Source organism: Stigmatopora nigra, chromosome 7 (assembly GCF_051989575.1).
Source record: "Stigmatopora nigra isolate UIUO_SnigA chromosome 7, RoL_Snig_1.1, whole genome shotgun sequence".
Lineage (NCBI taxonomy): Eukaryota > Metazoa > Chordata > Actinopteri > Syngnathiformes > Syngnathidae > Stigmatopora > Stigmatopora nigra.
Window position 1 is genome coordinate 13,285,332 of NC_135514.1, and position 27,556 is coordinate 13,312,887.

Below are 27,556 nucleotides of genomic sequence, written 5' to 3' on the forward strand. Positions count from 1 at the left end.
CTAAAAAAGTTCATGGTTATTTGCTTTGACTGTTGAGCTTTAACCAGGCAATATGATTATTTCCACTGGGCGTGCAGCTGTGTTTGTTTAACCAAAAACTCCAATCTGTGTCGGAGATATTGCGTCTGGCGTTAGAATAGAAATCAAATCAGAAAAAGCACAAAAAAAACAACAAAAAAGGACTTTTATTTGGAAATGTTTGCTTCACGGTACAAATGACACAGCAGGTGGAATCAAATAGAAAATCAATAAATTAATAAACAGATTTTAGGATGAGGAATTAAAGTAGGAATATTGAATTGAGTTGATTAAGATGAGATTAATTTTGATTAAAAACCTGTTTTGGATTCCGTGACTTAAGTTTTTTTTGTTTTACAGGCAAGAAACAACAAAAACGAGCTGAAAAATTACAAGTTACAAGATTTGTGCAATGGTGATGATGGAATTGTCAAGATGGCGGCGCCCTGAGAGAGCAAAGACAGGCACAAGTAAGTTTTTTTTACATTTTATGCAAGGTAGGTTTTTTTCATGAATTTCATTCATAGATGTTAAAATATATATTTTGTTAAGCATTTTATCTCTTTATATTTTCTCTATTTTAATACATATATTTTTTTATGGCGTTTTGCGCATGTCAAGTCTAATTTATGCGCATATAAGCCGTACCCTGAATTCAGCCAATATTTTTAGCAGTACTTTTGGTCACATTTTATAAAAGATGTTTGTTTTCTTGAATTTCATTCATAGGTGTCAAAATATAATATTTTTAAGCGTTTTATCTGTTTATCTTTTTTCTATTTTGAAAGAAATGACCATATTGACCGTATTATCTTGCGTTGTGGCATTTCGTCAAGTCTAATTTCTGCGCATATAAGCCGTACCCTGAATTCAGCCATTTTTTTAGTATTTTTTTCTTCAAATTTTCAGTTTTTTTCTTGAATTTCATTCATAGACGTCACAATATAATTTTTTAAAGGGTTTTATCTGTTTATCTTTTCTCTATTTTGAAATAAATGACCGCATTGTCTTGTGTTATGGCGTTTCGTACATGTCAAGTCTAATTTATGCGCATATAAGCCGTACCCTGAATTCAGACAATTTCTTTAGTATTTTTTTTCTTCAAATTTTCAGTTTTTTACTTGAATTTCATTCATAGACGTCACAATATAATTTTTTAAAAGGTTTTATCTGTTTATCTTTTCTCTACTTTGCAAAAAAAATGACCGTATTGTCTTGTTATTGAGTTTCGTACATATCAAGTCTAATTTATGCGCATATAAGCCCTACCCTTGACCCAATATAATTTTTTTAGCGAAAAATTCAGCGTATAACCGAAAAAATCTGCTAATAATAATCCAACTCACCTCCATTCCCCCAAAAACCCAAAACAAACACTTCAGCTCTCACCAAAACTTTCCAATTTCACAATCTTTTCAGTCCACCCGCCCCCCCTAAGAATAACCCTCCACGTGGTCACATCCAAATACTCTACCACCGTTGTCCTGGCACGACCTTGACGCCGGTCATTGCTAAACGGAGAAAATAGTCCCGCCTGGATTTATGCGGGTGACGAGTTCTTTACGAGCATTACGCCGGCGATGATGGCAGTCGCTGGTCCCCATAAATAACCTCACGCTTGCATATTTTATTGAATGCTGATTTATAGCCGTGGCGGCATTGTCGCAGCTGTGCTGCTTCCCCATTCAAAAGCCACCAACCAACCGGACAAAGCAAAACGGCTGGCAGCTAAAATCCGCTTAACATACGTCGACCCGCTAGCACGTTTACTTCTTGTCAGCATCTGTTTAGAGAAGCTCGGTACTTTTTTTTCCTCACCCTGGAAGATTTAGCACTCTTAAGTTGGACTTGATTTGAAAATCCATCTCCACAAAGACGTTTTTCGTCTTTTTATCTGGCGAGCGTCGACTATAACGCCTTCAAACGAGCAATTTGTTTCCCTTCACTGGGACGCCGCAAACATTATTCCATTTCGCTTCTTATTGACAATTCCACTCTACTTTAACTGTTAAAAAAAAAAATACAGTGACAAGGCAAACTCATATTTTCACTGAGTTAAGAACAAATGAAAAACTGGTGCGGAAAAGTGCACAAAAAAACATGGCATGAATGCTCTTTTACTTGCTCAAAGTCTTCTAAAAATAGGAGCCAAGACACATGTACATGTACACACACTAAACTACACTCAAAAGGCAAGCACACAAACACGAGAATAAAAAAACAGCCCCCGACAAACACTCAGAAAAACATAAATAAGCACACGGAAAACAAACACAGAAAGCAAAACATGAAGCAAGCAAACATGCACACAAACACGCAAGAATACACAAAAAAAGCATCAGCATGTCCACATATACATAATTGCAATGTACCTACAAGCCCACACACAAAATACAAGTATACAATACCCATGGAAAATACCCTAACATATCGAGAACAAAGATACAACACAAATACATACAGAAAATCATACATAAATAAATACATCTCCATAAAAAACATACATTTCCAAACAAACACAACCCAAAAAACTCAAACATACACAAAACAAAGCATTCAATCTAGAAACAGACAAACCTGCACTAAAATATGCAAGAAATACCCAAATAAAATATAAGCCTGACCCCAAAATCCTCCGAAACATCCAAGAAATACCCAAACATAAAACCTGACCCCAAAAATCCACCAAAACATGCAAGAAATACCCAAATAAAACATAAACCTGACCCCAAAATCCACCAAAACATGCAAGAAATACCCAAACATAAAACCAGACCCTAAAAATCCACCAAAAATGCAAGAAATACCAAAAAAAAAACATAAGCTTGACCCCAAAATCCTCCAAAACATGCAAGAAATACCCAAACATAAAACCTGACCCTAAAAACCCACCAAAACATGCAAAAAATACCCAAATATAAAACCTGACCCCCAAAATCCACCAAAACATGCAAGAAATACCCAAATAAATCATAAACCTGACCCCAAAATCCACCAAAACATGCAAGAAATACCCAAACATAAAACCTGACCCCAAAAATCCACCAAAACAAAATTAAAATCTAATGCAAACCTCCAAAAACGCACAACCCAACAAACTACAAACAACCCAAATATACATACATGCACAAAATCCCACCGGACTCCCCAAAAACCCACCCTCATACAAAAACACACAAACTGGACACACAAATTCAAACAACTCCCCAAACCAAAAACATACCCCTACCACACACATAAGCCCCACCCCCTTCCCCTACACATCCACCACACAAACCACCAAACCACCCCCAAAAAAATACACACAAACGGTCACGCAAATCTCCCAAAAACACACCCACAAGTCCTCATAAATCCCAAAATACACTTCAAGCATGCACAGGCATAAAAGCCCAAAATATCTACCAACACCGACAGGTACGCCATCCTCACTCGGGCGACGTTAGCCTGCCAAAGTTTCCGGGCCCCCTTACAAAGCACCCCCCCACATCCCTCAAAAGATTCGTTGATGTTTCATCGGCGACGGATTAGCAAACCGCGGGGGGTTCGAACACAGCGGGTCATCCGTCACGTCGACTCGAGTCGACTGGTCGTACAACGTTCCCATACAAAGAAGCTCTTAGTGGCATCGTGTTGACTAAAGAGATTAACTCACAGTGGGGGGGCTCCTCTTGCCTTACCACCAATGGTTGGATTTACATGGCTTCCATTACAGCGTTTAGATTTTTTTTTGTTGCTCTCAAGTGGCACTGCGGTGAAACGCGGGAAGAGGGTAAAACCCTCAGATTTGGAATCAGGCCTCTTCCTATATACATTTGGGAAAGGTTCCAATTAGTAGCAGATTGAATAGAACTGTTAGGTAGAGATTCTGTCGTATTTTATTGGGGTTTTTAGTGTAGAATTAATATATTCCTTTTTACTTGACTATGTACTTTATACTTTTTACTTTAATGATGAGTGATGAGTATGTTAATACTTGAATATTTTTTTCTGTTTATGTTTCATATATACTGTTAACGGATGCACTTTTTTATTTGTATCATATCTTGTGCTCTCCACTCTTCTTTGTTTTTGGTGTTTTACAGCCCTTCTACCTTTTTTAAACTATTTTAATATTTCTTAATATATTCCTTTTTACTTTACTTTGTACTTTATACTTTTTACTTTAATGATGAGTGATGGGTATGTTAATACTTGAGTCCTTTTTTTCTGTTTATGTTTCTTATGTACTGTTAACGGATGCACTTTTTTATTTGTATCGTACCTTGTGCTGACCCGGCCCATCAATCAAATTTTTTAAAGTAAATGTGGCCCCCCAGGCCCAAAAAGTTTGCTCAATCCTGATATATCATATGTATTCAATGGAATAGAAGAGAAGAATTTGCGTCTTTGTTGGGGTTTTAAGTGTTTTTCCCTGTTTGTTAGCTTGTTGGCTAATATGAGAGGAGTGTATACTACTTCGCATTGGCAAGTGGTCTTGTGTTGTGTTATTGTGAGGACATTTGGGAGTATCATTTTGGGAATATTTTGAAGGGAAGTTAAAATAAACCCTCGATAGGTTGCATCTGAAAGTCAGGGTGGAGGCGGAGCCAATAGAGAAGTAAGGTATTCAAATTTAAAACTAAATTAGAATTAAGTTTAGTGTAAGGTTAGATTAAATAGATTTTTGAGTGAGTCTGCATCGTAATTCAAGTTCATTTAAATTAGTTTATGTTATGTTACTAGCCCGTTGCCGTGCAGTTAGGGTGGAGGCGGGGTTAATAAAGCCAACTCGGGAGAAGAAAGGTATCAAAATTTAAAACTAAGTTAGAATTAAGTTTAGTGTAAAGTTAGATTAAATGTATTTTTGTGTGTCTGCATTGTAATCCAAATTCATTAAAATTTATTTATTTTATGTTACCAACGCGTTGCCATGCAAAAAATAGTCTCCCTTCCTCAAAATCTGTCTAATTTTAGTACAATTAAACCACTAGTTATTTGTTACTCTGTTAACACATGGCTAATTACAATAAGTAAAAATATTTTTCCAATCGATGCTAAAAACACAAAAGTTTGGTTAATCTGACTTAGTTTGACACTATCCCCAGTTTTTAGTATTTAAGGCCTTGTTGTCTTTCTGAACATTAAAGTTTCATTACTACTCCCTCACTCTCCATTTGAGTCCAACTCCACATACCACGTGAAACCTTAATTAAGGACAACAAGTCTCGACGACTGTTTTCCATCCAATCATACGCCCTTATTCCGGAATCCTCACATTCATATACACACACAAATCCGATTTTTTTTAGCAAAACAGATTGAAACCACGTACGGTAGGTCCTGTCAAAGTTGTTCTCAATCTTAATCTTAATTTTTCTGTACATTTATGAGGTCTGACGGGGTCGTTTCATCCCAAATTCCTGTTTTGGAACACAAAAAAAAGGAACTTCCCCATAGTTTTTGAACAAATTTGGCAACCCGGTTTTGGGAGTGTCATTCCTGTTGTGATCCTGATTGATTGATGAATGGATTAAGAGCCATGTCTCAACCCTTTGCGCTGCTTTGATGATTTGACAGCTTGGACGGCGGCCGTTGTTGCCGGCGGGGCTTTCTTTCTTGGATGGGTTCTCTGATGATGATGTCACTTCTGGTTGGCTGGGAACGCCAGACATCGGGATTGCATTTGGACTACGAAATGTAAGGCAGATGAGCCGCAGAGCGGTAGAACGGAATCCCTCTTTCATGCGAGGTAGCAAAAAAAAGCACTCGCAAGTGCTGATTCTTATGTAAATTAAGTTAAGAGTTTAGATTTGCTGACTTCAATAAAAAAGGGGGAAAAGTACAGACTGTGAATGTACAAAATAAACATTTTAAGATAAACCCCTAATTCAAATGAACTCGTGTCCAATGTCAAGAAAATCAGGAATTGTCATAAGACGCAAATTCTTCTCTTCTATTCCATTTTAATAGATATCATAGATTAGGGTTGGGCAAACTTTTTGGGACCGGGGGCCATATTGACTTAAAAAATTTGATAGATGGGCAGGGTCAGCACAAGATAGGATACATGTAAAAAAGTGCATCCGTTAACAGTACATATGAAATATAAAGAGAATAAAACGCCTTAAGTATTAGCATACTCATCACTCATCATTGAAGTAAAAAGTATAAAGTACAAAGTCAAGTCAAAAGGGATGTATTAAGAAATATTTAAATGTCATTTAAAAAAAGATGGAGGGGCTGTAAAACACAAAAAACATAAGAGTGGACAGCACAAGATATGATACATATAAAAAAGTGCATCCGTTAACAGTACCTATGAAACATTTACAGGAAAAAAGGACTAAAGTATTAACATACTCATCATGAAAGTAAAAAGTATAAAGTACAAAGTGAAGTAAAAAGGAATATATTAAGAAATATTAAAAAATCATTTAAAAAAGATAAAGAGGCTGTAAAACACGAAAAAAATAAGAGTGGACACAGCTACTGCCACTGGCTTCCGCGTAACAGCGCCATCTTGGGGAAAAAAAAACAAAAAAAATGATTTGGACAACTTTGGCAGGCCAGATTAAAAAGCCCAACGGGCCATATGTAGCCCGTGGGCCTTAGTTTGCCCATGTAAATGATAAATAAACCTGCCTCCCACTCGATAAACATACCCTGTTTACTCACGTATAAGCCTCACCCTTAAAATATCCTTGACATCTTTTAATTTTACAATTAAGCTTACATAACCAAAGTAGGAAATTCCATTTTTTAAATTATTTTGGCCATGCATGTGCAAAACATTCATTCTCCAATCCATTCCCGCTATTGTTCCAAAGTTCCCTTCCCCAACTAGACTCCGCCCCCTCCACCCAGTTAGCCCCGAGGCCTTCATTTGTCCCCAACTTCATTTGGCCCCATTCCAATGCCCGTCTTGACTTTTGCTGCAATACGATTGGCTGAATAGCAACGTATCCGTCCTTGGTCTTAATCCTCTCCCCGGCCGCCGGCCCGGGGCGGCTTTCGCTCAGGGTTACGAGTCGCACAAAAACCGCAGTTTACTCTGGACGTTCCTCGTAAAGTAAAAAAAAATGGGATTTGTTTAGGCAGTAGCCGTCTGCCGCGAGTTTGATTTAACGCTTTTTGCCGAGCATTAGGGAAGAAGGTCGCCGGGGAAAACAGCAGTGTCCAATTAGTCTGTCAAAAACGGCCGTCTTCCACCAATGAAGTCGAATCCCAGCCACCGTGGAGCGTAGGGACCAATTGTCAGTCTATCAAAGAGGGGAGGAGTTTATTATTTGTATTTTTTATTTATTTTTTTTGGTCAATGGTAATGATATTTTCATACCGCAGCCATTATTGGATCATTGATATTGGATGAAGGTCTCCAAGGTTGTCTACAGTGAATGGATACATTTTTTGGGGAGTTTTGGTTGAAAAAATAATAGCGACACATGTGGTTGATCCCTATGAAAATAATTTGGTGGATGAAGTTATTCCGTGAAATAAGTCACGTGTCGGGAAAGGTGGGGGGAAAAAAAATCTAGTTTTAAAAAAAATGTTTTGCTAAAATGAGACTACTAGAAGAGCAGTAATGGAGAGTATCTAACTAATGTTTAAAAACATACACAGAAATAGGTCTAAATGTTTTGTGGAAAGTTACATTTTCAAGAATTTTTATTTTTAGATATTATGGCGGGTGACCAAAAGACCGGCGACCAAACGTCCGCCGGTCTTTTGGTCGCCGGTCTTTTGGTCGACGGTCTTTTGGTCGCCGGTCAAATGGTAACAAAGAGTTTACTGCTGAAACCAACTCTCAAAATTATATTCATGAGAGAGTTTAATATCTAAGAGATAGAGTTTAATATTCAAGTACTGTTTAATATCTGAGTACTGTTTAATATTTAAGTACTGTTGAAACCAGCTCTCAAAATTATATTAATGAGAGTTTATATCTAAATATCTACTGTTTTCAACAGTAATTAGATATTAACCAGTACTTGGATATTAAACAGTACTTGGATGTTAAACAGTACTTGGATATTAAAGAGTACTTAGATATTAAAAAGTACTTGGATATTAAAAAGTACTTAGATATTAAACAGTACTTAGATATATAAACAGTACTTAGATATTTAAACAGTACTTAGATATTTAAACAGTACTTAGGTATTTAAACAATACTTTGATATTAAACTCTCATGAATATAATTTAGAGATCTGGTTTCAACAGTAAACTGTCACCATTTGACCGGCGACCAAAAGACCGGCGGCCAAACGTCTGAGCACCGCGGGGTGGGGGGTTCCTAGTGTTTAGTATGTCGGGCTCACATTTCTGGGGTTTTGGGTTCGATTCCAGGTGGCTCCTCCTGTGTGGAGTTTGCTAGTTCTCCTAGGCTTGCATATTTTTTCTCCGGTTGCTCTCACATATCCAAAAACATGCATGCTAGGCTAGCTAGCTAACACTGCCTTTCGGTATGAGTTTGAGCGCGAATGGTTGTCCATCTCCTCTGCCATTGGTTGGCCACCAAGTCAGGATGCCCTCCCACCTTGTGGTCAAAGTCAACTGGCATAGGCTCCGCCCCTGTCACCCTTGTGAGAATGAGCGGTTCAGAAAATGAATGTCCCACAGTCTTTAATAATATTAATTAAAAAAAAACACGCCTCTCCACTCAGTTTCTCTTTCAAATAAATAATATTTCCTGGAATTGAACCAAATTCTTAATCAGTGGCCAGCTTTTTTTTTATGTCCCCAAACTCCGCCAACCTCCAGCGGTTTCATCGCCACTCTAATTAAAAGTCCAGCAAAAAGGTCGGCGAGAGGTCCACCAGGGGTCGCGGCCTCCGCTATAAAACCAATTCCAGTTCTAGCTCGTTGTCATTCCACACGCAAAGTCGTCTCTCGGCAATCTCCCACTTCTTCTCCTTCGTCTTCTTCGTCTTCTTCTGCGTTATCTGTCCCAGCAGCTTGTCGAGCAGAACGCAGGTATTGATCTCGGGGGGCTAGGCGCCGTCGCCGCAGTCTAACGAGCACAAATTGGAGTCAAAAAACGCCGCTGGCCCACGAAAAACGGGAAAAAACATTTAAAAAAAACTGTCAAGTGAGGCATGCGGGACAAAAGACGCCGTCCACGTCGGTTTGTATAGATTACGGACATTTTTTTTTTTTGGCGGATCAAAACGCCACTTGCCCGCCTTTGATTGACTTTCAGCTGCGATAAAATGAAAAACACTTTGACAATATTTGTAAGCAGGGAACTGCAAAATGGTTCTTGTAATTTTATGGGAGAAAAAAATCATATTTCGGAGAGCAAGTATAGGTCATGCTTTTGATGATTATTAATTATGTATATGTATATACATAGGGGGATTCTTAATGAGGAATTGTACATATATGCCATTACTTGGCAGTGAATAACATTAACTTGGTTATTGATGTGTATTGCAGCCAATTATTTCATTTTTACTGTATTTTATAAGTTGTTGCAGTATTTTTTTAAGTTCATGTCCGTCATTTGTTGTTTTTAGGAGGTGGGGGTGGGGAAGAAAGAATGAGTGGGATTGGGGTCGCCTAAAACTTAAGTTAAATCACTGTTTTTCTTAAAATTACCTTTGCTTTTTCTAGCAAAATCTCTCAGGAATCTTGTGAGATTTTTTCCAAATCTTAATCTTCAACTCCGATTTAAAATCTCTGTTAAATCTTGTGAAGTTCTCTTGACTCTTGTAAGTTGAATGTATGTCCAAAATCTGCATTAAACTGCTTGACGAATATTCTGCTAAATCTTTCAAAAATCCTCTTAAATCTTGCAAGACTTGTTCAAAATCTCATGAACTTCTATCTAAACTGCTTTATAAAAAAATCAGGAAAATGTTTTAAAATCCTCTTAAAATCTCATTAACTTCCAAAGTGCTTCACAATAATTCTGTAAAAATTTTAAAAATCCTTTTAGATCTTGTAAGACTTGTTCAAAATATCGCAAGACTTGTTCAAAATCTCATCAACATCCCTTAAGTTTTTCCACACCACTGCTAAATCTTATGGGATTTGTTCAAAATCTCCTGAACTTCCACTAAACTACTTAAAAAAAATCTGCAAAATCTTTTAAAATCCTCTTAAATCTTGCTCGACTTCTTCAAAATCTCATCAACATCCACCAAGTTTCTCCACACCGCTGCCAAATCTTATGGGACTTGTTCAAAATCTCATAAACTTCCACCAAAGTCACAAAAATTCTGCAAAATTTTCAAAAATCCTCCTAAATCTTGCAAAACTTCTCAAAATCTCAACATCCATTAAGCCTCTCCATACATCTGTTAAATCTTATGGGACTTGCTCAAATCATAAACTTCCAAGAAATATGAAAAAGCTGCTCAAGATTTTTTTGGAATCTCTCAAAAACTTCACCAAAATCTCCTGCCACTTTCCCCAAATCTCGCGAGATTCTTTCAAATCTCACCAGTGTCATCCAATGCCATTGTAATGCAAAACGGTGCAAAACTTCCACCTAATCCCAGTCAAAAACTCTCCCCAGATATCTGCCAAAACTTCCTATCTCCCTCCATATTTACAACGACACTGCTAAATCCACATATTCAAAATTTCATCCTTATTTGGACCGAACCCGATCGCACCCCGGATGATTTCCGACTGTCTTTTGGTCGCACGTGGCGTAAATCCCATTCTTTTTGATCTACTTTAAATGTAACCACGGCTCGAGCCGTTTACAATCTGTGAAATACTTTACGAACTGCGAGTTGGCTTGCTGTAAAGCAAAACGCTTTTCCCTTTTTTTTTTTTTTAACTATACGACAACCTCGTTTTCATCGTGTTCACCCGCGTTTTCAAAGGCCGCCTGCTAACAATCACGTCCGCCATTCGGGGCGCTGTAACTCCACGTCTGCTTCTAATTACGAACGTTAGTCCACGTCAAAAAGGGAAAAAATAGCAAGCATATTTAGATCTTCTCCGCCGAAAATAAAACATAAAACAAGTTAAGGCAAAAAGGTCAAAAGTTTGGAGTTTGACAAACTACGTCGGCTTTTTTTGGGGGTTTTAACTGGACACGTTTTCCCCCGCTAAGGTTTCGTATTAATAATTGCCGGGCTGGATGAGTCACAGCTGGGAATGGAAAGAGGCCGAATTGTTGGGAGGTGCTGCCTGCCACTTGTTCCAGCCTTGGCCCATCCGCCTTGGGGGCTCGGCTCGTACGCCCGTGGGTACGAGGGTGTATCTGGACCCCGTTGATAAGAAACACATGCGGGGGAAAAAAAGCGCCGGGAAGTTGGAGCAGGCTAAGTGGGGGTCGTGGGCCACGCGCGGGGGTTGCGTGTTCCTAACAAATTCCCATGTGAAGCCGAGACGCTGCCGTGAAAGGTCTCTCTTGTTAGCGTAGCGTGGGGGGGGGGGGGGGGGAATAAGGGGGGGTGACATGTAATATGTAAAGAGCCGAAATCTGAACATGAGTCAAAAGAGCCATATTTTATGTGAGAGGGGGCATGAAAAAAATTCAATCTGCCATATTATAATGTAAATATACATATATATTTATATAATAATACAAAATATATTTTATTTTTATTTTTATATATATATATATATATATATATATATATATATATATATATATATATATATATATATATATATATATATATATATATATATATATATATATATATATATATATATATATATATATATATATATATATATATATATATATATATATATTAAATAATTATGTATTTATATTTTTATCTAAAAACATATTTATACTTAATGGTAATAATAAAACAATATATTTACATAATGTTAATAAAAAATACATACATAATAATAATTTAAAAAATGTATGTACATAATAATAATTAAAAATATATAAATACATATTAATAAAAAATATAAATAATAATTAAAAAAAATATTCATAATAATTAAAAAAATACATACATATAAAAATAAATATGCATATTTTTTTATTATTCATATATTATATATATATATAATTTATATTATAAATTATATATATATATAATTTATAATATATTAATTAATATATTATAATTATTAATTAATTTGGCAGATTTTTCTTTTTATGCTGCCTATTTTATTTTTTTAATTTAAATTTTTCTAATAATTTGGCAGATAGAATTTTTTTATGCTGTTTATTTTATTTTTTTATTTGTTTTAATGGGCGCTGATACATTTAAGTGTTTTTTAAGAGAGAATAAAAATAAGTGAAACAGATCAGCAAAGAGCCGCATTCATTTTGCTGGGAGCCGCATGTGGCTCGTGAGCCACATGTTCGCAACTCCTGGCTTAGCAATAATGCGCTTTGTATCAGATGGATTTCCATAAAAACAAAAATCTAATAAATTGCTTGTAAAAGTCCCAAAAAAGTCACATGAATTATGGAAGACTCTCATGAGATTTTTGCTAAGTTACGACTTTGTCATCTTGGAATCTAATCGTATAAAAGTTGAGTGAAAACGAATAAATCTGCTATCAAATCGGGCTGGGTTTAGGCAAAATCTTTTTCCTGAGTGATGTAAATCTAACTCCCCCGCAAAAAAAAAGGAATAATTCAAACTCCAAAACACATTTTGTTATTTAAGAGGTTTAATTGTGCGCGTTTTCAAAGCGTGACAAGCGCTCAATAAATCTCGCGCAAACACCAAGCGGCACAACAGGACATTCTTGCGCGGTGAATCAGTCGCAGCCCTCGCGTAGCGTTACATCATTTTGGACGGCGTCCAACTCATCAACGAGGACAAGTTGACGCAGACGCTCAATCCGGAGCACCTGCGCGCCACGGCGAGAACCCGCGGCGCCGTACGCCAACAAATGTTCTCATACGCAACGGGAGAAAGATTTCCGTTTGGAACAATTTTCCACCTAGCTTGCGTCTTTTTATACGTGTAGCCTCCTTCTCTAAATGTATACAAATAGACATTTGGCCACTTTTCAGGAACGTCAAAGCCTGCTTGGCTAATTGAGAATGATCTGGCAAAACGGCTGCGCGAGCGCTCGCTAACAAGGCGGTCAAGTAGCCAGACTAATTCAAGACAAATGTACAAATAATGAAGGTTATTGTTCAAATGGAAGGGTCTTGGATGTGTGTGTGCATGCATATATATGTATATAAATATATATATATATGTGTGTGTGTGTGCATGCATATGTATATATGTGTGTGTATATGTATGTATGTCTGTGTGCATATATAAGTTTATATATGTATGTGTGCAGATATGTTTATATATGTCTGTGTGCATACATATGTATGTGTGTTTGCATATATATGTATATATATGTGTGTGCATATATATGCATGTGTATAGGGTTATATATAATTATATATATATATTTATATTTATATATATATATATATATATATATATATATATATATATATATATATATAAACAAATACATATAAGTATATATATATATATGTATGTATATATATATATATATATATATATATATATATATATATATATATATATATATATATATATATATATATATATATATATATATATATATATATATATATATATACTATTTATATATATACACATACATATAAGTATATATATTTTTTTCTATTTATATATATATATACATATATGTGTATGTATATATGTGTATAAGCATGTATATATATAAGTCTATGTGTAGATATGTATATATATGTGTATATGTATATATACAAGTGTATATATGTGTATGTATGTATATGTATATATACAAGTGTATATATGTGTATGTATGTATATGTATATATACAAGTGTATATATGTGTATGTATGTATATGTATGTGTATATATGTATGTATATATATGTATATATGTATGTATGTATATACATGTATGTATATGTACATGTATGTATATGTATATGTATATATATGTATGTATGTATATGTATATATATGTATGTATGTATATGTATATATATGTATGTATGTATGTATATGTATATATATGTATGTATGTATATGTATATATGTGGATATATGTATATATATGTATGTATGCATATTTATGTATGTATGTATATGTATATATATATATGTATGTATGTATATATATGTATGTATGCATATTTATGTATGTATGTATATGTATATATATATGTATGTATGTATATATATGTATGTATATATGTATGTATGTATATATATGTATGTATGTCTACCTGTGCAATACCTGGGTGATGTGTATCCCATGCTATTATTGCTCCCAGAGACTTGGTGAACACTAAATCGCTCATCAAGATATATTACATATTTTTTACATTTACAAATACAGGCATACTTACGTCCTTATGATATTGAACCTAATAATGTGCTTTTGATTCATACTGTATCTAAGAAATTTCACTTCAAAAAATACTTCTGCATTAATAAGTATTTTTCCCTCAATAACTAGCAAAATTAAAACACCCAAAATGGCTCCCAGATTTTGATATATTTTCTTTAACTAAGACAATATTTACACATTTAAATCAGATAATTATTTAGTCCCAGCGCCATCATGATTTCTAAAACTGCATGATTGAAGCTATATGCTTTTAGTTGGATGCTATTCTCAATTTATTTATTTTTTTGGTTAAAAAAAATTGCTTTGATATGGAAACATATGTTGTCTCCGTTTGATACGCATGGCGGACGGAATACATTTTGCCGCGCTTCCTCCGCTGGAGATGATCAAAGCGGGGGTGCAATTTCCTCCGTCTCGGAAGAGCTCGGTTAGGACGATTGCGCTTCATTTTTTTTTTTGGTCCGGCGGGTCATGGCGCTCCCAACGGAACCCGATTTTGGCTTCCCCGGCGATCCCGGCGTCCTAAAACTAATGGAAAGCGTCGTGAAAGTGACATGGGGATTAATGGCGTATCCGGGCTTCCAGGTCGGAGCACACTTGGGCATCTCCTCCACACTGTGACAAATAACGTCTTTGGAACAAGGTTAAAAAACATCGATGGCTATGATTGGACGAAAAAATAAGACGTGTATGTTTGCTAATCGATAGCGAAAAGCTCATTAGTCATTCAAATGAACCTTTTTAAAAATGGTCTTGAAATGAATTACTTATACTTGAGTAATAAAAGCATAAAAATCTAAAATGGGATCATTGGGGTGTCAAATAATAAATGAAAATTAAATAATATGACCAATTAAACTCCTAATTTAAATTGTAATGTTTTTTTGTGACTGAGTGACCAGATTTCATCATTTTCTGAGATATGAATTATGAGTAATTAAGTGGATTAAAAAAGTGGATTAGCAGTTAGCGCATCGCAGTTGTAGGGTCGAGGGTTTGATTCCTGAATTGTCCTAACTGCTTGGAAAAGCAAATGTTTATAAATATTTTATTTTAATTCATTACAACGATAATTCAACATACTTTGATTGCAGTAAACAGAAAATATTTTTCTTTCCACTTTATTTGTTTTGAATGAATTAAGAATCCATAAAAAAATCCATTAATAAAAAATTAAAACCATGAAAAAAATCAGTTTCCCTTTTATTTTAAAATATTTCCAGTTTTTTTAAATAAGATTTAAATCTAATTAAATTTAAAATAAATAAATAAATAAAAACCCAATTTATTTACATAAAAAAAAATAACAGACTTTTTTCTCCCAAACAAATCGTTAATTAATTGTTTAAATGTCACCTGTTGAAATCACTGTTAAAGTGACCGTCAAGCTAACGACGTATGATCCCGCACCCTCGCTACCCTGACAGAAAACCTACCCAAAAAAATATTATTTACAGCAATCCACTTCCCTCTGAGCCAGAACGAGAATCCAGGATAAATTGAAAGAAGCCCGAAGGCGAGAAATGCCGAGACATTTTTATTTCTTGTTTTCTGATTGGCGGCGTTCAGCTCGGCTTCGACAACACAACACAACATGCGCGTGTCATTTTCAGCGCGGGTGGCTTTGATTAAGAAAAGCATCTCATTTGTAGTCGATAGCATGTTCACGGGATGGAATCGCTCAATGAATGTCTGACCTTCAGCCGTAGCGATACACTCGGCCAATCAGTGCCAAGCTTTGCGCTGGAGACCTTTCGCAATCACTCGCTAACACGTTGTCATTGATTATTTTGCTAATTGATTTTGCTTTCTTTCTTTAGCTAAATGACTTATTGCCAAGTTAACAAATGATCTAAGCACAACCGTTTCAATGGATTCTAATTTTCTTTCAACAAAAAAAAAGAAAAAGAATCAGTTTTTGGCTCAGTGGATAAGTGGTTAGCGCCTTGGGCTCGCAGTTTTCGGGTCGTGGGTTCGATCCTAGGTTGGTTCCTACTGTGTGGAGTTTGACTGTTCTCCCTGGGCTTGTGTAGTTTATCTCCAGGAACCCTGGTTTCCTCTCAAATCCCAAAAATATGCATGCTAGGCTAGCTGGCTAACATGCTAAATAGCCTCTAGCTATATGATTGGTCACCTTTTGTCTCCTGAAGCTCTGTGATTGGCCGCTACCAATTCAAGGTGATCTTGCTTGATATAGCAATAGTAATCACAGTGCTTCAGGAGACAAAAGGTGACCAATCATATAGCTAGAGGCTATTTAGCGTGTTAGCCATTTAGCCTAGCATGCATATTTTTGGGATATGAGGAAACTGGGGTCCACTGCTTTTTTTCCTCCGGGGACCCCAGTTTCCTCTCAAATTCCAAAAATATGCACGCTAGGCTAGCTGGCTAACACGCTAAATAGCCTTTAGCTATAAGATTGGTCACTTTTTGTCTCCTGAAGCCCTGTGATTGGCCGGCAACCGATTCAGTGTCCCTTGCCTAGTGCCCTAGGGTGTGCTCCGGCACCCCCAGCGACCCTTGTGAGGATAAGCAGTTTGGAAAATGAATGAATTGCATAATTATATAAATTATTATTATTTTTCCTCCATGATTTTAGCTAGTTTTTTACAGTGTGGCGGAATAGAAAGTTTTTTTACACCAACAATGCGGATAATTAGCATGTTGACTTTTAAAGGATAACAAAAAAAAAAGATAATAACTTGATGGGAAAAATGTGTGGCGTGACATTTTACTTTAGTGAAGACATTTTTTTTTCCAGTGGTAATTGTTGTCGGGTTCCGTGCTGGCTTTTTGTCCCGCTTGCTAATCTTGAAGCAATTTAAATGCACTCATGTAAATGTAATCAAAGAGGGCGGGATTTTGCTTTGATTTTGCCATTTCAAATGCTAGCTTTCTTCAATAAATATTTGATAATAATGATATAGTATATCAAATGGTAGCCTTTTGGTTCTTTTGTGGTCTTTTCAGTAATTGGAACCCTTAACATGTTTGTTAGCTCTGCTAGCTTGGGAATGCTAGCACTTGCTAGCACAAGTATTACCTCTTTGTTGATGATTAATTAATTAGTGGTTATTTTATACACCTGTCCATCAATTGCTTCATGCATAAATTATTTTTTTATTCTCATATTAATCTGGATTTTACGTTTTAATATAAAATACGTAACCGAAGGAAAAATAATGCATAGAGTAAAGTTGAAAATTATTTATTTAATTTAAATAATTAGATAAAAAATAAAAAAACGATATTTACTGTTTTTATTATTTTATTTTGTATGTATTTTTAAGTTAATTTAACAAAAAAGTAAAGGAATAAGAAACTGCAAACATAAATTTGGCTTATCGTAAAACTTGAAAATTATTATTTTAATTAAAAAATTGGTTAAAAAATAAAAAGTCAATGTTTACTGTTTTTAATTTTTTTATTTTATATTTATTTTGAAGTTAATTTAACCAAATGAGTAAAAAAAATAATGAACTGCAAACATAAAACTTGAAATTTATTATTTTAATTAAAAAAATAGATAAAAAATAAAAATACAATATTTACAGTTTTTATTATTTTATTTTATATGTATTTTAAAATTAATTTAACAAAAAAAGTAAAGGATTAAGGAACTGCAAACATATACTCGGCTAATCGTAAAACTTGAAAATTATTATTTTAATACAAAAAGTAGATAAAATATATAAAGACTGTTTTTTTTAATTTTTATTTTATATGTATTTTGAAGTTAATTTAACAAAAAAAGTAAAATAATAAGTAACTGCAAACAAACTCTTTTGACATCTATGACCTTTGACATAATTTGCCATTTTAGTCATTTTTTCCCATCCATTCCCCTTTATGACCACTAGGCGTCTTATTTCTAAGACGTCAACTTTGCTAAATCACCGCAAGTCCACCTGATGAACCTCAAATTGACTATTTAGATTTTTTTTCCGTTTTGGGTTTTGTGGTGACCCCTCAGGGAAATAAGCAGCTGTGCTCTTGAAGCTTAGCAGCTAGCATAACAGTTTTATATTTTTCTCGGCCCAACCCCCGCCTTCTGGAACTCGCCATCTCAACGCCAACTTGATAGATGGCGTCGGCGAAGAGCGATTCCGACGTTACGGGGTTGTGAAATCCAAACAGCCCCAGCTGAGTGGCTGTTGAACGACCCGCATCATCATTACCTCCATTTTGGAGAAGATTAGCCACCACCTGCCGCTTGGAGGCGTCAATCCAAATCTGTTGGCGCGTGCCACATATTTTGGCGCTGAAAACGCAGTCCACATGTGGGTCTTGATGACCTTGATATGAAGATCAGTCATTTGGTTTTAGGGACCAATGAGAGACCAGCTGTAGAAATTATGAGAATTCAGCCACTTATACTAAACTTTATTCTAATTTTGTTTGGCATTTTGATACCTTTCTTCTACCAGTTTGGCTCTATTAGCCCCGCCCCCATCCTGACTTTCAAATGCAACCTATCGAGGGTTGTTTGCTTTTGTCTTTCCTTCACAATTTTACCAAAATGATGCACATAAATGTCCTCACAATAGGATAACGTACCACCACTTGCCAATGAGAAGTAGTATATACATTTTTATGTATATGTACAGTAGTACTTTGAGATATGAGCTTAATTTGCTCCGGGACTGAGCTCGTATGTCGAGTTATTTGTAAATTTTGGCCTAGACATGAACTAAAAAAGAATTAATTTGTTCCAACCTTCTGGAAAAACATTTTTATTTGTTCTAATTCGCCATCTATTAACAAAGTTACAAATAACTAGTAGTTTATTAGCACTAAATTGTGTTTAATTGTACTAAAATTAGACAGATTTTGCGAAGTGCAGATATGGGGGTAGACTTTTTGCATGGCAACGCGCTCGTAACATAACATCAACAAATTTAAATGAATTTATATTACGATGCAGACACTCAAAAATAACTTGAATCTAACCTTACACTATACTTAATTCAAATTTTGTTTAACATTTGGATACCTTTCTTCTCCCGGGTTGGCTCTATAAGCCCCGCCTCCACCCTGATTTTTAGATGCAACCTATAAAGGGTTGTTTGCTTTTTGTCTTCCCTTCAAAATATTCCGAAAATGATGCACATAAATGTCCTCACAATAGGATAACACACGACCATTTGACAGGGAACTTCAAATTAAATGAGTTTGTCATCAATAGGGGGTTACTTAGTAGTTTTTGAGACATTATACATGAGGTTAAATTCATATTGGAACTATGTACAGTGGTACCTTAAGATACAAGCTTAATTTGTTCTGGGACTGAGCTCATATGTCGATTGACTTGTAACTCAAATCAATGTTTGCCATGGAAATGAACTAAAAACAAATTAATTTGTTTCAATCTTTTGAAAAAACACCAAAAACAGGATATTGGTTTGGAATATTTTTGTATTTGTTCTAATTCGCCATCTATTAACAAAGTAACAAATAACTAGTGGTTTAATAGTACAAAAATGTGTTTAATAGTACTAAAATGTGTTTATTAGTACTAAAATTAGACAGATTTTGCAGAGGGCCAAGAGGGGGTAAACATTTTGCATGGCAACGCGCTCGTAACATAACATCAAAAAATTTAAATGAACTTATATTACAATGCAGACACTCAAAAATAAGTTGAATCTAACCTTACACTATACTTAATTCAAATTTTGTTTAGCATTTGGATATCTTTGTTCTCTTGAGTTGGCTCTATTAGCCCCGCCCCCCCTCTATTAGCCCCGCCTCCACCCTGATTTTCAGATACAACCTATCGAGGGTTGTTTCCTTTTGTATTCCCTTCCAAATAGTCTGAAAATGATACACAAAAATGTCCTCAAAATAGGATAACGCACAAACGAGAAGTAGTAAGTATACTCCTCTCGTATTAGCGAAAAAGCTCCGCCATTTGCTATGACTAACAGGGATTTTTGTCGAGGTAGAAGCACCAAAATGTCTGAAGAAGCTAAACTGCAAAAGACACAGAAAGGCAGCCATTGGAACTAGAAGCAACACTTTTGAGTGTGTCTTAATTTTGGACATTTTCAGGTCTCCTTTAGAAACTGCATCGCCGCCAACCAATTTGACTTAAGAACAGGCCATTGGTCATGAATAGTTCTTCACAAATGTATAAAAAAAAAGCCATGCCAGAAGGCTTAGCTTTGAAAAGAAAAATGAAATAAAAGGGGAAACGATGAAATGAAAATTGGTGAAAAGAAAATATTCCCTTTTTTTCTTTTGTGCATTTCTTATTTGAAAAGGGACAAGGTAAATATTTATTTATACGTACATATGGTTACATAAATATTATGTATTTTATAACAACTGAGGCTATGGACAAACAACAACAAACAAGAAAACAAATACATAGATAATTAGTATATAGTGATGTTAAATAAATAGTAATAGATTAATAAGTGGTCAACATAATAAGTAGTATAAGTAGTAGTAGTAGTATTAGTAGTAGTAGTAAGTCTTGATTAGGTTTTAGGTGCAGAAACTGAGTATGGGGACTGTTCTTGGGAAGAAACTGTTCTTGAGTCTGTTTGTCTTGGCTGTTATGGCTCTATAGCGCCCTCTAGAGCATGGGGGTCTAACTCATTTTTTTTGTTATGCCTTTATGTCTTCCAACTAGGCTGCCAAAATTAATCGATTAATAATATGGACAGCTTTCTCGATTGTGCTAGTCGCTAATTTTTGGACATTCAAATTAGCACAAATTTTTGCAGTTGATTTAAAATGTGCAAAAATGGGTAATAATGTACAATCTTCATTTGAATTTCCTCAAGAACTGGATTAAAAGCCCTGAATATTCCGTTTTTTATAGATCTAAAACAATGTTTATTTTCGCTTTTTTTATAATACATCTTTAGATTTTACAAAGTGATTTTTGAACTAAAAAACACAAAAAAATGGATGAAAAATGACAATTATTGATTTAAAAGGGGTAAAATCCAGAAATATAATATACATCTATACCATTCATTTTAATTTGATCCTAAAACAGAAAGTCGCCACTCATCATTTACTTTCCCGGACCGCACAAAACTCATCGGCGGGCCAGATTTGGCCCCCGGGCCGCCACTTTCACACCAGTGTTCTCGAGGGCAGTAGGTCTAAGTGGTAGAAGCCGGGATGTTTTATGATGTTGTCATTGAATTGATGAACACATTTCCTGTCTCTGACCAATCCCTGTCTCTCCCTAGCTGAATCGGATTGGACGCCAATCGCCGTCAATGGCAACCAAAGAGATTTCCACTCCAAACCTGAGCTAGGAAGAAGCCGCCAGATGAAATAAAAGGTAAGAGAGTCTTGGTTGACACATAAAACAAAGATGAGAGGACCTCCTGGGAGAGGAGAGGCTGGAAAATGGAGATAGACACTTTAGGGGGAGAGAGAGAGAGAGAGAGAGAGAGAGAAAGAGAGAGAAAGAGAGAGAGATTGGGGGAGGAGAAAGAGGAGGGAGGAGGAGACGAGAGAGAAAGCGATCCTCGTGCAGTTTGCCGACCGACAATTGACGGCGAAAGCGGACAGGCGCGCACGCACAAGTGTACGACCAATCCTTTTAGAAATGCACACGCTGACTGGGAGTTAACGCAACAGCGGACATGGAGGGAAGCATCTTTTTCGGTGAGTAACCCCCTTTTTTTGCGGGTTTTGAAATGCGTTTTGGATCAAAGTGAAGGCGCGCGTGGCGTGCCGTGGCGTCCGGCAGGTGAGACGCTCGGAGAAATGTGGGAAACGATAAAAGAGAGGTCGCCAGGGGGGGAAGAAGAGAGTGGAGATGTGGGGAAAGGGAGAGGGAAAGGGAGACAGGGTCCGATTTGGGGGGGTAGGAGGGCGGGGGTGACCTTGTTCGGGCGAGCGGGGGAGTAATCCCGGGGATTATAAAGGCATTTGGACTTGAAATGGGAGGAGAGGGAGGGAGGGGGGGGTGGACATGATGGTAGTGGTGTTAGTGGTGGGAATTGACTTGCTTTGTTGTGGGTGGGAATTACAAACTTTTTTAAAGAATATGTGTTTTTTGGGTGGGTTGGTGGATGTTTGAGTGGGGAGGGAATGTATTGTTTGGGTGGAAGTTTTTTGGGTGAATATTTTGGCTTGAATTTTTTATGTAATTTTGTGGGATGTGCATTTTTTTTGCATAAATTGGTGGTTGGATTTAAAATGTTGGTTTTTGAATTTTTAGGGGTTTTTGTAGAATGTGCATTTTTTTGCGGAATTGGTGGTTGGTTTTAAAAGGTTGGTTTTTGAATTTTTAGGTAATTTTGGAGAATGTGTATTTTTTTTTGCGGAATTGGTGGTTGGTTTTAAAAATGTTGGTTTTTGAATTTTTAGGTGATTTTGTAGAATGTGTATTTTTTTGCGGAATTTGTGGTTGGTTTTTAAATGTTGGTTTTTGAATTTTTATGTGATTTTGTAGAATGTGCATTTTTTTGCGGAATTGGTGGTTGGTTTTAAAAATGTTGGTTTTTGAATTTTAGGGTGATTTTGTAGATTGTGCATTTTTTGCGGAATTGGTGGTTGGTTTTGAAATGTGGGTTTTTGAATTTTTAGGTGATTTTGTAGAATGTGCATTTTTTTGCGGAATTGGTGGTTGGGTTTAAAATGTTGGTTTTTGAATTTTTAGGTGATTTTGTAGATTGTGCATTTTTTGCGGAATTGGTGGTTGTTTTTTAAAAGTTGTTTTTTGAATTTTTATGTGAAACAAGCTCCAGCACCCTCAAAACTTTTCCCTCACCTTACCTAGCATGCCCTGGAATATGAATAAAAACATACATCATCATTTTTGATTCCACTTTCCCGACCTCACATTAATTAAGTATACTTCCCCCTTAAGTGACTTATGGCGATTTCCATCCTGACTCAGTTGACTTTTCATTTACCGTATTTTCACGACTATAAGACGCACTTAAAAGTCTTAAATTTTCTCCAAAATAGACAGTGCGCCTTATAATCCAGTGCGCTTTATGTATGGAAAAAAACAGGAAAACCAAAAACGAAAAACCACCACTGTCTGATATTAAAAAAACACAAACACCTGAACTGAAACAATACTGTTAAATATGCAGATCAGCCATCTTAGTTTACAAAATCTTCCATCATATAGCTCCTCCCCCACTGCAAGATTTTATACAAAAAAAATCCAAAACATCAACAATGGCTGGCTCTAGAGGTGACTGTGTGTGTAGTGAGTGCTTCATACCTGGAAGTCAATAGCAATTACCCTATTTTCACCACTATAAGGCGCACTTAGAACTCTTCAATTTTCTCCAAAATAGACAGTGCGCCTTATAATACAGTGCGCCTTATATATGGAAAAAATGCCATTCATTGAGGGTGCGCCTTATAATGCGGTGCGCCTTATAGTCGTGAAAATACGGTACCCTAATATTTCTTAAGACAGAATTCTGTTCATTTTTCATTTCCCTTTCTACCTCTCTGTATGTATTATGCATCATTTTTTTTAAAAGGAGAAATTGTCTTCACACTGTCAGCCTTGGGCCTCTGCATGAATTTTTGCGAGATAATGCGCAACAATCATGAGAAAAATGCTCCCAGCGGGGGGGTCAGCTGAGTAATAACGTTTGTATTTTTTTTTTTTTCAAGTGCCCCTAATGAAAAGGAAAATGTCGTTACCCGCGTCCAATTTGCCGGGAAAATATCGCTTCCCCCGTTCTCGCCAGCCCGCGGGACGTTTTTCGACGAGGTCGCCAACGCCGGCGGGAGACCGGTCGCCGTTTTTCGACAATACGCGTCGGGCTTGTTAGACTAAATTTATTCGCCGAGGGTGGCGGAATATCAAAAACATAAAAAAGGTGTAGCCCAGTTTATTTGTTGTCAAACTTTATTTGGAGAATGCTGGTGAGGTTGGGGTAGTTGTTAAATGGGGTGTAATGTGGTTTGTGGCCGCTAGAGGGAGTAAGAGTGGGCTTGGAGAATCTGGTTGTTGTTAGGGTGGTACAACGGTAGGGTAGGGGGCTAGATGTGGACTGTTATGTTTGTTTGGGTGGTCCGAGAAAGTTCTTTTGTGGTGACTTTGAGGTTTGCGGTAAAATTGGATTTGGGTTCGATTCCCGACTTGGTGATTTGTGAGCTTGAGTTTAATTGTGCTTTGTGATTGGGTGGCTAATAGTTTGAGGTGTTCTTGGTTGGGGTGAGCTCCAGCACCCCCAAGACTCTGGAGGATAAATTATTGGAAAAGTAAAAAAAATAATAATTAAATGGGGAAAAAATCAGATTTTTAATTATTTTGAATTCTTGTATAAAGTAAAAAAATAATTGTTAAATGGGGAAATAAATCAGATTTTTATTTAATTTTAATTTCTGTATTAAGTTAAAAATAATTGTTTCATGGGGAAATAAATCAGATTTTTATTTAATTTAATTTTCTGTATAAAGTTAAAAAAAAAATTAAATGGGGAAAAAAATCAGATTTTTTTATTAAATTTAATTTCCATATATAGTTAAAAAAAATTGTTCAATGGGGAAATAAATCATATTTTTAATTAATTTTAATTTCCGTATAAAGTAAAAACAATAATTGTTAAATGGGGATATAAATCATATTTTTAATTCATTTTAATTTCCGTATATAGTTAAAAAATAATTGTTCAATGGCGAAATAAATCATATTTTTAACTCATTTTAATTTCCTTAAATAGAACAATTTTTCTAAATTTTATTTATTTTCATTAAAAAATGCTAATACATTCCTTCCTGAAAACCATAAATTATTGAATTTAAATCCATCTCCATCTATGACAATAGACCTGTATCCATTTTTTTTTAACAGCGACCAATCGTATTTGAGTCCCAATGACGTTTATCCAAGCCAAAAACCCATTCCAACCAAGCTTGTTGACGTCTATCCCCGTCTTTGGGCAAATCCAAGAGCCTAAACATCATCCTTGTAATCTCCTCCGTTGTTTCCCTCTCTCGCAACCGATCGATGTTTTTAACTCATCTGCGATCAAAGCCGAGTGAAACAAGCGCATGGCTCAACCTTTTAAGCATCCTGAGTGGCCAATAGAAGACCACGCGTCTCCTCAATTATTCATCCAACAGTTTGTCCTGCCCGACCGACGTCAGCCTTTCCAAAAGACCCCGGCCGGCGTTAACTTGAAAGGCAAAAAAAGAAGCGGCTTTGCTTTGCGGCGGGCCGGATTTCAACGCCTCCTTGGTTAACCTCAGATTACCGAGAGGACCCCCCCCCAGAGGGGGTTGCCACGCGCTCGCTATCCCTTTAAGTTCGTATCACAGGAAGCTATAATTACAAATTGCCGGGAAGATTTGGTTTACCGCAGCTGTGGGTTTGCACTTCCAATTACTAAAGGTGAAAACATGGGGGGGGGGGGGGGGGGGCGGGGGTGGAGATGGAGATAAGTACTTTCTTGATACAGTCGTACCTCTACTTACAAGTCATTCTAGTTATAAATGATTCTACTTACAGAAGATTCTAATTTACAAATGATTCGACTTACAAATGATTCGACTCACAAATGATTCGACTTACAAATGATTTAAGTTACAAATATTCTACTTACAAATGATTCAACTTACAATCGATTCAACTTACAATCGATTCAACTTACAAATGACTCTACTAACAAATGACTCTACTTACAAATGACTACTTACAAATGATTGTACTTACAAATGAATCAACTTACAAATGACTCTACTTACAAATGACTCTACTTACAAATGACTCTACTTACAAATGACTCTACTTACAAATGAATCAACTTACAAATGACTCTACTTACAAATGACTCTACTTACAAATGACTACTTACAAATGACTCTACCTACAAATAAATCTACTTACAAATGACTACTTACAAATGAATCTACTAACAAACGAGTCTACTTACAAACGAATCTACTTACTAACAACTCTTCTTACAAAGGATTCTACTTACAACAGTCTCAAGTTACAAAAACACTTTTGATATGCAAATGATTCGTCCACTATACTAAAACAAGATCCAAGTGACAAAATCCCCCAAATTATTCACCCAAATACAATAATGGCTAATTTTCTCATCTTTTTTGTGTTTTTTTCATGTCTTATATACAAAAATTGGAGACTGCAAATATCTTCGGGGTTGAATTGGTCAATTTTAAATTGTTTTACTTTTATTTTTTAGGACTACAGAACAAACTAGAATATCTACAGATAAAATACTACTTATTTATACGAAAAATCCATTACATATTGTAAGTATAGGCACTACTGTCGTTGTTTTCATGCAAAAAATATATATCTGAATTCATATTTGCTATATGTCGAGTCCGATATTACCAACAGGCGGCCTTAAGCGTCACACGGCCTAGCGGTGGAAGTTCATTGGCCGTCCTCTGCCTTACCCTTCAACATTCACTTATCTGGACACAGAGCTGTGGCGAGAGCCAGTTTTAAAAAAAAAATGTCTGGAGGACGCCGACTGACATTAATAATGAATCGCCTCCCGGCGCTTACTCGCTCTTTTTTTCGTGTCGCCGACTGGAGATGGAGGTCGAGAGAGTCCGGCGGTCTGAACGCCATCGCCGCCATCGCCACCGCCGCTTCGCTCTCCTCTCAGCAAATAGAAGAAATCCAATTATGATGAACCCATTTTGATAGTTATTCCAATGTGATTACACTCCCGAGTGAGCCGATTCCGACAAACCAATGGCCTTTTGAGACGCCTCACTATAGCCTGAGACGGTTTTTTTGTCAGATTGTGTAGGCGAGGTGGATTTGGACTTATTTTTTTAAGGGGAAATCAAACTTTTGTTGTAGTCGTGCCTGGAAAGTTCGGAAAATAATTGACTTGTAGAATTAGTTTAGTTAGGTGACGATGTTTTTTTGGTGGTGTTGTCGAGGTTAAGTGAAAATGGCGGAAATGCTGTGATGTCATAGTACTGGAAGTTGGCTAGTTTGGTTTTTAAGGACTCTTATTTGGGGGATTTAGTGAGTTTGACAACTAATAAGGAATTGGGTGGTTGTATTTTTCACAGAAAATGTCATAGTTAAGATTCGTCTGGAGCAGATATGGGCAAACTACGGCCCGCGGGCCACATACGGCCCATTAGGCTTTTTAATCAGGCCCGCCAACGTTGTCCAAATAATGTTTTGTTTTTTTTGTCCCCAACATGGCGCCGTCACGCGGAAGCCAGTGGCAGTAGCTGTGTCCACTCTTATTTGTTTTTGGTGTTTTCCAGGCCTTCTATCTTTTTTAAATGACATTT

At 36.1% G+C, this 27,556-nt stretch overlaps 1 protein-coding gene across 6 annotated transcripts in view; it reads left to right on the forward strand.

Annotated features, from left to right (window-relative positions):
* znf385d (zinc finger protein 385D) overlaps positions 1–27,556 on the forward strand; it is a 104,147-nt gene that overhangs the window by 24,034 nt on the left and 52,557 nt on the right. For 3 of the 6 annotated variants that reach the window (XM_077720167.1, XM_077720165.1, XM_077720162.1), the window contains exon 1: positions 21,778–21,949. In XM_077720167.1, coding sequence (XP_077576293.1) covers positions 21,928–21,949 — 22 coding nt within the window. In that variant the 5' untranslated portion in view covers positions 21,778–21,927. Of the gene's footprint in view, positions 1–378; positions 489–21,525; positions 21,621–21,777; positions 21,950–27,556 lie in introns of those variants that run through there. The other 3 variants (XM_077720163.1, XM_077720164.1, XM_077720168.1) reach the window with 2 other exon arrangements.